Raw genomic sequence first — 13,778 nt, forward strand, 5'->3', positions numbered from 1 at the left:
GAGCTATGAGTTTTCCTCTTAAAAATGCTTTCATTGCGTCCCATAAGTTTGGGTATGTTGTGGCTTCATTTTCATTGAACTCTAAAAAGTCCTTAATTTCTTTCTTTATTCCTTCCTTGACCAAGGTATCATTGAGAAGAGTGTTGTTCAGTTTCCACGTGAAGGTTGGCTTTCTATTATTTATTTTCTTATTGAAGATCAGCCTTAGTCCATGGTGATCTGATAGGATGCATGGGACAATTTCAATATTTTTATATCTGTTGAGGCCTGTTTTGTGACCAATTATGTGGTCAATTTTGGAGAAGGTACCATGAGGTGCTGAGAAGAAGGTATATCCTTTTGTTTTAGGATAGAATGTTCTGTAGATATCTGCCAGATCCATTTGATTCATAATTTCTGTTAGTTTCACTGTGTCCCTGTTTAGTTTCTGTTTCCATGATCTGTCCATTGGTGAAAGTGGTGTGTTGAGGTCTCCCACTATTATTGTATGAGGTGCAATGTGTGCTTTGAGCTTTACTAAAGTTTCTTTAATGAATGTGGCTGCCTTTGTATTTGGAGCATAGATATTCAGGATTGATAGTTCCTCTTGGAGGATTTTACCTTTGATGAGTATGAAGTGTCCCTCCCTGTCTTTTTTAATGACTTTGGGTTGGAAGTCAATCTTATCAGATATTAGAATGGCTACTCCAGCTTGTTTCTTCATGCCATTTGCTTGGAAAATTGTTTTCCAGCCTTTCATTCTGAGGTAGTGTCTATCCTTTTCTCTGAGATGAGTTTCCTGTAAGCAGCAAAATGTTGGGTCTTGTTTGTGTAGCCAGTTTGTTAGTCTATGTCTTTTTATCGGGGAGTTGAGTCCATTGATATTAAGAGATATTAAGGAAAAGTAATTGTTGTTTCCTGTTATTTTTGATGTTAAAGTTGGCATTCTGTTCTTGTGGCTGTCTTCTTTTAGGTTTGTTGAGGGATTACCTTCTTGTTGTTTCTAGGGCGTGGTTCCTGTCCTTGTATTGGTTTTTTTCTGTTATTATCCTTTGAAGGGCTGGATTCGTGGAGAGATAATGTGTGAATTTGGTTTTGTCGTGGAATACTTTGGTTTCTCCATCTATGTTAATTGAGAGTTTGGCTGGGTATAGTAGCCTGGGCTGGAATTTGTGTTCTTTTAGTGTCTGTATAACATCCGTCCAGGATCTTCTGGCTTTCATAGTCTCTGGTGAAAAGTCTGGTGTAATTCTGATAGGCTTGCCTTTATATGTTACTTGGCCTTTTTCTCTTACTGCTTTTAGTATTCTATCTTTATTTAGAGCATTTGTTGCTCTGATTATTATGTGTCGGGAGGTATTTCTTTTCTGGTCCAGTCTATTTGGAGTTCTGTAGGCTTCTTGTATGTTCATGGGCATCTCTTTCTTTAGATTTGGGAAGTTTTCTTCTATAATTTTGTTGAAGATGTTTGCTGGTCCTTTGAGTTGAAAATCTTCATTCTCATCCACTCCTATTATCCGTAGGTTTGGTCTTCTCATTATGTCCTGTATTTCTTGGATGTTTTGAGTTAGGATCTTTTTGCATTTTACATTTTCCTTGATTGTTGTGCCGATGTTCTCTATGGAGTCTTCTGCACCTGAGATTCTCTCTTCCATCTCTTGTATTCTGTTGCTGATGCTCGTATCTATGGTTCCAGATTTCTTTCCTAGGGTTTCTATCTCCAGTGTTGCCTCATTTTGGGTTTTCTTTATTGTGTCTACTTCCCTTTTTAGGTCTAGTATGGTTTTGTTCATTTCCATCATCTGTTTGGATGTGTTTTCCTGTTTTTCTGTAAGGACTTCTACCTGTTTGATTATGTTATCATGTTTTTCTTTAAGGATTTGTAACTCTTTAGCAGTGTTCTCCTGCAATTCTTTAAGGGATTTTTGTGCTTCCTCTTTATTGTCTTCTGCCTTTTTATCAGTGTTCTCCTGCATTTCTTTAAGTGTGTTATTAAAGTCCTTCTTGAAGTCCTCTATCATCATCAGGAGATATGCTTTTAAATCCGTGTCTAGCTTTTCCGGTGTGTTGGGGTGCCCTGGACTGGGCGAAGTGGGGGTGCTGGGTTCTGATGATGGTGAGTGGTCTTGGTTCCTGTTAGTAAGATTATTACGTTTACCTTTCGCCATCTGGTAATCTCTGGGGTTAGTTGTTATCGTTCTCACTATTTAAAGATTGGAGCAGAAGCTGTGTTCCACTCACCAGCAGTCTCTAAATCCTGCGGCGGGGGTCATGGGTAGCTGACGGTACCCCGGTGCTGGTCCAGCCGGAAGAGGCCTGTGGTCCTACTCAGGCCGTTTTTCTGCTTCCCTAACTAATGCAGTCTCTGGTCCCGCGTGCAATTGGATTGGAGCAGAAGCTGTGTTCCACTCTCCAGAAGTCTTAAGATCCTGTGGTGGGTGTTGTGGGTAGCTGATGAGTGTCAGCTGACCCTGCGCCCCAGCTGCCCGGGTGCTTTTCTGACCGGAAGAGGGTTGTGGCCCTATGTAGGCCGGATTTCTCTCTCCCCAACCAGAGCAGTCTCAGGTCCCGCGTGATTGGACTGGAGCAGAAGCTGTGTTCCACTCACCAGCAGTCCCAAAATCCTGCGGCGGGGGTCGTGGGTAGCTGGCGGGTGTCAGGCAACCCTGCGCTCCCGCTACCCTGGCGCTGATCCAGCTGGGTGAGGCCTGTGGCCCTACTCAGGCCGGTTTCTGCTTCCCTAACTAATGCAGTCTCAGGTCCCGCGCAATTGGATTGGAGCAGAAGCTGTGCTCCACTCACCAGAAGTCTTAAGATCCTGTGGCGGGTGTTGTGGGTAGCTGGCGAGTGTCAGCAGACCCTGCGCCCCAGCTGCCCAGGTGCTTTTCTGACCGGAAGAGGGTTGTGGCCCTATGTAGGCCGGATTTCTCTCTCCCCAACCAGAGCAGTCTCAGGTCCCGCGTGATTGGACTGGAGCAGAAGCTGTGTTCCACTCACCAGCAGTCCCAAAATCCTGCGGCGGGGGTCGTGGGTAGCTGGCGGGTGTCAGGCAACCCTGCGCTCCTGCTACCCTGGCGCTGATCCGGCCGGGTGAGGCCTGTGGCCCTACTCAGGCCGGTTTCTGCTTCCCTAACTAATGCAGTCTCAGGTCCCGCGCAATTGGATTGGAGCAGAAGCTGTGTTCCACTCACCAGCAGTCCCAAAATCCTGCGGCGGGGGTCGTGGGTAGCTGGCGGGTGTCAGGCAACCCTGCGCTCCCGCTACCCCGGCGCTGATCCAGCCGGATGAGGCCTGTGGTCCTACTCAGGCCGGTTTCTGCTTCCCTAACTCTTGAATATGTTTAAGTTAAACTTTAAGTTCTTTTTTTCTTTTAACTTTAAGTTTTTATCCATCTTCTTTCATGTGTATCTTGTGCATTTTTGGTGTATCTTCATCTGCCACAAATATAGTGATACAGATGGGCTAGTGTGTCATTTTTTTCTCTTTAAGCACAATTTGATGTTTTAATATTTCCTATTGTACCACTTTTGTGCAGATTTATCTTTTATTTCATCATGGCCTGTATTCTATGAAGACGAATACTGGGAGCTCTGTACTCAGTGACCAAAACTGATTTCTGCTTATTTATGACCCACTTTTAATGTTATTTTATCGTATACACATGTCCAATACACATGTGAGGGAGTAGATGTTCTCCAAGGGGGTAAAGAGTAGCACATACTTTGTGCTACTATTACCTTTTATACTCATGAGTCAATTTCTAGTCTGTGTCTACAGTAGAACTATCTAGTAGTGGCCACCTGATTCACCATTTAGTCTTTAAATATTTTCTATTTTGCTAACACTGTTTGTATTTTCACAGAACTTCTACTGTCTCTCATCCTGGTGCAGGTTCACAAAGATGGGTAGAAAGACCCCAAACAGACTGTTGGATCTTGCTATACAGAGTCTGCTCAGCAACGAGTCTGCAGCAATCCAAGCTCTGGAGGACATTCCAAGAGAGCTTTTTGTTCCATTGTTCATTGCTGCCTTCAAGGGTGGGCATAAGAATACATTGAGTGCTATGGTGAAAGTTTGGCCCTTTTACTGTCTCCATATTGGGTCATTGAGAATACGGGGGCCTCAACATGCACTCCTAAAAGCCATTATTGAGAATCTTCCAGTATGTCCTGCACAGACTTCTGCTTTTTGGTAAGACTTTTTAGTAAAGACATGATAAGACACAGGAGGATATACCATAGCCTACTACCCTCCCAGAAGTCGTTTCTAGTGCATGTTGAAGATTTATGTGTGAGTCTGTTGTCCCAACACTTAAGTTGAAAACTGGTGTCTACAATGTTTGTTATATAATCTATTCTATTGAGGGTACTCTTGATGGGTTTATGTAACAGGTGTTATTACATAGAGGAAAGACAGGAAATTTAAGACTGGAGACAGTTTGAGGTATATAAAATAATGGGAGAAAGGAGGTTGGATTGTCATGGGAAAGGAATGTTTGTAATTAGTATAAGAAGTACCAGCTGTGGATACAAGGATTTGTCATCCTTGTGTCATTTTTATATACCATCATTGATGCTACTAGGTTTCATTATCATTTGCTATTTCTCATATATTCTATCTCCTCTTATCCTTACAGGAGACCTAAATTGAGGATCCTAGATTTAAGGCAAGACACAAAATGTAGGATCACGTGCCCTCAAGTCAGCACCAAATCACCTTCGTGTTTTCATTCTTGTACTTATTCTGACTCCTCTATCACAAAAATTGAAAGACAGCTTTGTTTCATAAATTCGGGGTGTAAGACTCTCTTACCCAGGCCTGTAGAACTAATATTGGATCTTTTCCTTGATAGCTCCTTAATTGAAAAGGATTTTTGGATTTTGCTTATGCGAAAAATTGAAGAGAGTTTGGGGTTTTTGCACGTGTGCTGTCGAGATTTGCAAATTGAAAAACTGCGTAAATGCAAATACACCCTGAAATTTCTTGATCTCCAATGTGTTGATCAGTTGTCAGTTGATAGAGGCTCACTGAGTGATATCACCAGCATCCTGTGCCAGATGGGCCACCTAGAAAGCCTGACTCTATCTAATGTGACTTTTAGATCTCTGAGAGGGAAAGTCTTTAAAAATTTTCTCAGTCACTTGCAGCGTATGGAACACCTTAAGGAACTCAGATTCTCTTCATTCCACCTCAAAAATCATCTGAACAGAGTGCTCAGGTAAGAGTTTGGGGTAGGGCTGGAGAGATGGATCAGTGGTTAAGAGCACCGACTGCTCTTCCTAAGGTCCTGAGTTCAAATCCCAGCAAGCACATTGTGCCTCACAACCATCTGTAAAGAGATCTGACTCTCTCTTCTGGTGCATCTGAAGACAGCTACAGTGTACCTAGATATAATAATAAATGAATCATAAAAAAGAGTTTGGGGTAGGTCCCTGGGCTTCCTGTACAGTCTATTGAGACAGGATAGAAAGCATTCTTGGATATTCCTAAACAACTCAAAACCTTTTATGCTTTCCACCTCCATCACTTCTGAGAATGTGAAACTGGAGAAAGACAGGATTACAAAAATTAAGCAACCAGCAATGTACAGATACTATTGTAAGTGCAGAACTATAAAGGTGAAAAAAATCACTAGCCCTCTAGACAGGAGGGAGAGGAGAAGGGAGAGGAATTGAGATGTAGAAAGACATTTTTTGCCACTGCACTGTTGTACATAATCTACAGATGTCCATAGTTCATAACGTCAGATTACTTTGCTGATCTATAATCTCCAAGGTAAAGACCATGAAAGTAGAAGTTGTTAGTTAGGTACTGGCCCAAAGGGAATTTTCAGTTGCCTGCTCTTTCTCATTCCTCCCCACTAAAAAGGAGAACAAAAAATCTACAATGGATATTATTGTAAATACTCCGTGGATTAATTTTTTTAACATTTCTTAGAATCATCTGGTATAATATATTGTACATGTTTTTAAGTTGAAAAGAAATTGAATTTCAGTGCTGAAAACTAAACTTTCAACTGGGCCTGCTGGCACATGCTTTTAATCTAAGCACTTGGGAGACAAAGGCAGGCATATTCTGAGTTCAAGGCTATCATGGTCTATATAGATCAAGGATAGCTATAGCTACATAATAATATCCTGTCTCAAAAAAAAAAAAAAAAAGAAAGAAGAAAGGAAAAAACAGGAAAACTGTCTTTCTCAGCGTCCCCCAAACTATTAAGTGAACTAAACATGGTGACACATTGACAGTTTTATTCTAGATATAACAGTATAGTTTTCCTAATTCAATCATCATTCTCCAGGATGTATTTTTGTTTCTCCCTACAGAGTCTTACCGCCTGGCTTGGATATCTTGTGGCTGCCATTCTGTGGTCTTTCATACAGAGACATCAAATTTATGTCCCAGAGTCCTCATGTCACTCACCTAAAACTATTAAATCTTAGTAACAACCTGATGCATTGGGATGACTTTGGGCCCTTTCACACTGTTCTGTCAAATCTCTCTGGTACTCTTCAGCATCTGGAGATAAATCATTGCCTTATAAATGATTCTGCAATCTCTGCTCTTATCCCTGCCCTGATTAGATGCACCCATCTCCGTGTGCTGGGATTTGCTTCTAACCCCATCACCATGCCTATGCTTGTGAATATCATGCATCATTTAACACCCATGATGGAGCTAAAATATGTGATTTATCCTGTTCCTGTACATTGCTTTGAAAGATGGCATTTTCAGGGCAGTTTAGACAGACAGAAACTTGCCATTGTACAACTACAAGTGAAAGCAATGCTAGAACTTGCACGGAGAGAGGACATGAAGTGGATTACTTACTCTTAGTAAATGTCACAGTCCAATGCATTTTTAAACTGATATGTACCGTTTAAGTACTAAATGTTATTTCCTGGACCCATAGACTCAATCTATAAGGCTCTTACATTGTACAGAATTGCACTTAGGAAGGATAGGTTTGTAGCTGAATCCTATAGAGAATAACTTAGCAAAAACTGAGAGACTTCAAGAGTTTCTTCTGAGTATTTCTTGTCACTATTGCCAGATTACTGACACCAGTGGCATTTATATTTTCAGGACGATCAGGTCCTGCAATGCTATATCCCTGGCCATCCTGTTTGGTTTGCTTGTGGGTACATCACACAAATCAAGACAATGACAGCCTTTCCTGTCTGTGTTTGTGAAAATGGCAGTGGCGTTTGAAGACTGTTATCATCCCATAAGTTAGTTTAGGCTGTTTGGGGTTGCTTATGGAAAACTATCAGGATTTACCAGTGGACCAGGAAAGAAGATAGCACAGGTTCTGAGATTTAGATAAACCCCCTCAAGAACATAAATACAATGACCTACTTCCTTGATGTAAGCCCATTGTAAAGTTTTCACTCTCACCATGAAGTCTTCAGCTGAATATCCAGCCTTTGTCCCATAAATTTTGTGGTAGTGTTTAGGATCCTGGCCACAATATTTCCCCTATTTCCTCTAGTTCTCTTGACACTGTACATTTAACAGTATAAATCATTTGGCATATACACACACATAGCGATCCCTCATTTGATACAATACCTACTAGACACCTGTGGATACTGAGTCCAACATACTTCATTCTCTAAAATATGACATAATTAAGAATTCAGTTTGCATATCCTAGACTTACTTAGAAATGATGTATGCCACATCAGTAATTAGCAATTTACACAGGGCTAAGGAAATGCCTTATTTATCCAGCTGCTTCCCACAGAAGCACACCAGTGCTCTGATGCCTAGCATACTTGTAAAAAGCTGAGCACCAGAGTCTACATTTGTAACTCCAGTACTTAAAGGGTGGAGGAATGAAGAGCCTTAGTTACATGACCAGACAGTCTAACAAATTAATGATTTCTGGGTTCAATGAAAGCTCCTGCCTCAGAAAATATGTTTAAGAGTGGTTTAAGAAAATACCAGATAGCAATGCCCTGCTCCCACATGCATATACCGAAGCATATGTATCTTCCCCCTCCCACCAACATGGAAACAAAAAGATCTTACTTGTATTGTTAATTTCTTGAGACAACAGACTGCATTGCAAAGGCATGGTAAAGATAGCAAATAGCACTTGTCCCTTTCACATATTGAAATGCCAAAATGACCACATTTAAAGTACTGAGTAACAAAAAGAACAGAAGTAACAAATTAAACATAATGTTTTTCTGCTGAAATAACTTAGTAAAAGCAATCACTTGTATCTTTTTTTTTTTTACTTTTAAAGTGAAGTCATACTCAGTTGCAGTCTGACCATAGACAAAAAGTAATAGAATTTTGTTTTTAGTAGTAATACTGACAGATAAGTCAAACTATAATTTATATGCTTAACACAATAAGAAAACTGTCAAGGCAGTTAACATGTTTTATTAATTTTTCTTTGGTGGAAAGAGATTGTATTTATAAATTAGTAAGGAAAACATATTAAAATATGCTATAATTTTTTGTCATATTTCCCTTGTATACAACATTTAATTTTGTTCATGTTTTTTGTAATGCTTGCATCATGGGATAGTGCACAAAACTTTAAAGATCCAATGAAATGCCACTGTAATGACCAATTTCCCTTGCATTGTTTCCAATTTTAAAATTGCATGGTTTTAGAACTTTGTATTAAATAAAATGTTGTTATTTGAAATTAACCTTATCTGTTTCTTTGAACTTTGGTTTTTCATTTTTACTTTTTCCCATCTGACTCTTATTATATATTCTCGAATAAGTGGGATTCTTATGCTCTCAGCAGTGCAATCCTCACTTGTGTGATAACACGATCACAGCACTGGGGAAGATGCAACTCGGTCCATATTGGCACGGTTTTGCCCTGTCCTCCATCCATCCTTGGTGCCATGGTTTTGTCAGGGACTGTACCCTGATGTGAAAAACACACCCCAAAATGAAGAGAGAATTTGTATTCATTGTTGTACTGACAATGTGTATGGTATTCTAGGGAATTCCTATTATATGACAATGTTCTCGATATGTTGTTTTCAATAGATTTGAAATCTAACCTAAGTGACTGTTATAAAACAGGTCCAGGGAGGAAAAGTTGTGTTTGGCTTACAGTCCCAGTCTAAGCCCATCATTGGAGGAAGGCAGGAACTTGAACAGGAGCAGAGGCAGGAAAAGATGGAAGAAAGCTGTTTAGTGGGCTTTTGTGGCTTGCTTAGCTCCTTGTCTCATACAACTTGGCCCAGTTGCTCATAGTAGCCTGGGCCCTCCTTCACCAACTCTTAACCAAGAAAATGCCCACAAAGTTGCACACAGGCCAATCTGATGGAGGTAGTTCTTCCTCCATCTCTAATATTGTGTCAGGTTGATAAAAGACTAGAAGTACAGTTGACCCTTGTCAAATTGACACACATAACTATTAAACTATAACTTTTATTTATCATATATATATATATATATATATCAAACAGAGTATGACTTTTTTAAAATACCAGTCTTTAAGTTTTTCAGTATATTAAAAGTCCGAGGTCTCTAAAAAGTCAGTCTTTTCACTATGGTATCCTATAAAAATGAAAAATAAGTTTTTGAAAATTCCATAATTAAATCTATTTTTTGAGTGGTGATTTAAGTGTGTGTGTGTGTGTGTGTGTGTGTGTGTGTGTGTGTGTCTGTGATTGTACCATCTATCAACGCGTTTCAATAATTTGTCACATTTAGTACGCAAGAATGTACCATTTATTTAAAAGATATTTCTTTTAAACTTGTGCATGTGGCACATGTACGTGTGTGGAGTTCAGAAGACAACTTGCAGGAGTTGGTTCTATCTTTCTGCCATGTGACTTTGAGGGATTGACGTCAGGATGTCAGGTGTGGCTGCAGGATGTTGTGGGACTGGCTTCGGAGTTAGCTCCCAAGGACTGGTCAGGACACTGCCCCAGGCCAGCAGGAACCCGTGCCACTGGTCAGGGAGAGTTCCTGGGTACCTGGGTCCCACTGGTCACAGTTACTTCCGGTGTAGGTGCAGATGTTGTGTCCTCCTTACCTATGATCCTATGATCCTGGGCATGTTTGGGCACCTGGGAGTGCAGCTTCCTCTGGGTGTTGTGGGACTGGCTGTGGAGTTCGAGCCCAAGGTCTGCTCAGGGCACCAGAACAGAAGAAATTCATTCCACTGGTTGGGTGGAGTTTCTGGGTGCATGGGTCCCTGTTTTGACATTTTATTTGGTATGTGTACATGGATATAATATGTTTGAAGTGAATATATCCCCATTACCTTCCCTCCAGTTCTTTTCTCATGGTAGTGTGTCCCTGAGTCTCCAGCGCTGACTGATATGGACAGGTTGACCCCAGGATCCATTTGCTAGGCACTGCAGCAAAAATAGAGAGCAGCAGATTCAGGAAGAGACCCTGTCTCAAAATAAGGTGAAGAAGTGATAAAAATGAAACACCTTAGTTTCAGTTTCTAGCACAAACACTCACATGTATACATACAAGTGTATGAGAAAATCTTTTTTACAAGGTAGCCCTCTTACATATTTGCCCTGGGTTCCCAGAGTGAAACCTGCACATAGAGATGTTACCCTTTAGAGTTGCCTAGCCATCAACTCAGCAGAAGTATTTTTTAAAATAGCTTCCTGCAGGGCTTTGTGGCTCACAACTTTAATCCCAGTACACAATAGGCAGAGGCAGGCACATCTATGCCAGTTCTCTCTTTCCATGGTTTATATACAGAGTTCCAGGACAGTCAACGAGGTCTCTCTCAAAAAATCTTACCATTGCTCAGGTCAAATCTTTTCCCAAATTTTGTGCCTACCTTAGTATTCCCTGTCTCTGGGTTCCAATCACTGTTCGTTTTGGTAGTGCTCTTTGAATCTGTTCTGATTCTTGTCTTCTCTCCTTTTTTCAGCCCCTTTATCCTCTGCCATCTACATCTGCAGACTTGGGTCTTTTCTGTCTCTGTCCCTCTTGCACTTACATTCTCTCATTCTCTCTCACTCTCTTGCTCTTTACTCTCAGTCACTCTTGCTCATACCCTCTCACTCTCTGTCTCTCAAAGTCTCTCTCTCTGTCTCCAGTCTCTCCCTGTGTCTGGATGTGAGTGTCTATCTCTCTGTTTATGTCTATGAAGATACAAGATCAAAAATGGATTACTTGACTCTCTGTTGAGATTCTAAATATCCCAGGAACTCTCAACTCCACTTCTGTCCCCCAATTGCAAAGTTGTTTTAGATTTGTCTTTTGATGTTGCTGTTTTGTTTTGTTTTTTGTTGTTGTTATTTTCTTCCAAGGGGGCAAACTTGTTTCTCTCTAGCTTTAAATTCAGCCATATACTGTGCATTTACTTTTAATGTGCAGTTACTTTTAATGTGCATTCCTTTGTCAACCCATTTTTCAATACTCAGTAAGTTCAGGACATTTTCCCACAGTTCAGAACAGTGGACTGAATACAACCTCAATTTCTTTCCCTCACTGACAGTGTAGTCACGAATTTTAGAGGTCCTTTTGGCCTCCATTTTTCAAGTTTTCACCTGTAAAAAGGCATGGATAGGAAGTTAACTTCACCTGGGTGATGTGAACACAGAGAGTATTTGAAAGGATGAGCACACATTTCAGTACAGGCACTTTGCCTGTTGTTCTGTGCCCTGGTTAGGAATTGCAAGGCAGGCCAGTCACAATGTGTAGCCTGATGGTAATTAATATTCAATCACTGTTTTATTTCTCAGTTTCATTGCTGTATAAAAAAATGAGTAGAAATGTATCCGTATAAGTGATGTAGAGAGTTGCTGTGATGTATGTATACATAGTGAAATGATTATCTCATCAGAGCTACTGACCACATCCATTGAACCATAGAGCTAGCTCTTTGTGACAGGAATATATTCCTGATGTCTTAACAAATTTTGAGTATAATGCAGATCACTTTTTCCAACTGTCACCACCCCTATACTATACATTAGACCTACAGAACTTATTCACGTTATAATTGAGAACTTCTGTCCTTGGTGACCATACCTTATTCTGTTTGCATAATCTCAACCTTTTAGGTGCTGCACGAATGTTGAAAGGAGCTCTTGGTTTTTATTTTTATTTCTATGTAATAGCAAAATCGGGGTCTGAGGCCAAGCACACTGCAGTTTGGACATTCACTTCTCTGAATGATACTGACTTTTCATGTACTTATTGGTCGTTTTAATATCTTATAGAAATGTGTAACTGAGTCCTTCATCCATATTTTTAAAATCACGTTGGTGGTCTGGGCCAAATGTGATCCGAATGGGGAGATGGCAGCTCCATAATCTTTGACATCTCTCCCTACAAGGATGTCTGATTGCATGAGTCCCTCCAATCCCTCTCTCCACACTCAACCCTCTGGATAAAATGGCTTGAGCCATCCTGTACCCCTCACACCTCCCCCCAAAAAAACAACCCTAAAATAATTTCTTCACTGTTGATACTTTGTTTACACATTCTGGATATTGACATGGAAAGGGACCTCGGAGCAGACACAACCAGACACAAAAATCTCAGCACAAAGGCCATTCATTGACTGGAAAGGGGGCAGGCAGGGGGCGGAGGGCTGCCTCTGAATTAGGCAAAAATAGCAGGTGTCTCATTGGGAGCAGTTTGTGAGCAGAAAATGGGTAAGTCTGTGCTAAGACAGGTTTGTATGTCCTGACTGGGCATTTTAATCAGTGTACCCAATAATGACATTTGATTGCTAGACCTTAGTGATTGACAGCCAGACCCTAGGGATGAGACTCAGGAATGCATTAGGAATAGGAAGGTGTCCAAATAAGGGAACAGACCTTGGTGCCTAATGATAAGAATGTAATCTAGTGCTGGAGAGATGACTCACTTGTTAAGAGCACTGACTGCCCTTCCAGAGGTCCTGAGTTCAATTCCCAGCAGCACATGGTGTCTTACAACCATCAGTAATGGGATCAGATGCCCTCTTCTGTGTCTGAAGACAGCTGCAGTATACTTATATACATAAAATAAGTAAATAATTCCGTGTACAAACAGATAAACGTTATACTAATAAATAAATGTAATCTAATGATTTAGCCGGGGAGAAGGAGAGTGGAGGACTTGCAGGCACCATGTTTGCAATGGTCTGGTCCTGTTAGAGACCCTGTCAGACACTCACTATATTAGACATATGGTTTACAAACACTTTCTCGCATCCGGTGTTGTAACTTTCACTCTCTGTAGCATCATGTGAGGTACTGAGTGTTCTAATCTATGGAGTTCAGCAGCAGATTGCATGGTTTCATATACAGGAGGAGGCATTACCACATACAATGGGCAACTTCCATTTGTACATAGTAGTTTACATGGTTAAGGTATGCAATGCTTACACTATACAGCTAAAAATATTCTACTATTTTAGGGAGGTTTTTTATAGGAAGTTTTATTACGTTTTATTGTATAAGGGTTGAGAACTTGAGTCTAATTTCATGAAAAGAATGGAAATCTGTGAAGTAGATGATGTCAGTTACACTCTAATGATTTCAGTAGGCAGCAGGTGGCTGAGGTCCTGATGTGATGTTGCTTTGGTACTGAAAGGGCTGAGGAGTCAGGTACTGGGGATTATGGATGTGTTGAATTTACCTCCAGCATCCCATGCTGTGAGGGAGCAGCAATTAAGCAAACCCTGTGTTTTGTTTATCAAGTGTGATCTGTTGCAGAATGTGCCAATCAGGGTCATAGACTCAATCAGCCATGCTCTTATTTTGTGATCCTTACTTTGGTTTCCTCAGAGGCAGTATGTGAAGGAGCCCTTGCCATGAACCCAAGACTCAGAAACTTGGTTCCAAAACACT

The 13,778-nt window shown here is 40.7% G+C and overlaps 1 protein-coding gene across 1 annotated transcript; it reads left to right on the top strand.

The window, feature by feature from the left end:
- Nucleotides 1–3,880: 3,880 nt before the first annotated feature.
- LOC147004580 (melanoma antigen preferentially expressed in tumors-like) lies at nt 3,881–7,460 on the top strand. Its single transcript, XM_085837605.1, has 3 exons — nt 3,881–4,170; nt 4,616–5,197; nt 6,306–7,460. Exons 1-3 carry the CDS (start codon nt 3,881–3,883, stop codon nt 6,814–6,816), a joined length of 1,383 nt encoding a protein of 460 aa, XP_085693731.1. The 3' UTR covers nt 6,817–7,460.
- The last annotated feature ends 6,318 nt before the right edge of the window (nt 7,461–13,778 follow it).

Source organism: Mus caroli, unplaced genomic scaffold (genome assembly GCF_978045245.1).
Source record: "Mus caroli unplaced genomic scaffold, Mus_caroli_1 scaffold_5, whole genome shotgun sequence".
NCBI lineage: Eukaryota > Metazoa > Chordata > Mammalia > Rodentia > Muridae > Mus > Mus caroli.

What these genes read in the sequence shown, in the direction of transcription:
- LOC147004580 (XM_085837605.1), top strand. Translation starts at nt 3,881, where the DNA reads ATGGGTAGAAAGACCCCAAACAGACTGTTGGATCTTGCTATACAGAGT. An exon ending in GCACAGACTTCTGCTTTTTG is followed by an intron (nt 4,171 to 4,615) that starts GTAAGACTTTTT and finishes TTATCCTTACAG; the next exon opens with GAGACCTAAATTGAGGATCC. An exon ending in CATCTGAACAGAGTGCTCAG is followed by an intron (nt 5,198 to 6,305) that starts GTAAGAGTTTGG and finishes TTCTCCCTACAG; the next exon opens with AGTCTTACCGCCTGGCTTGG.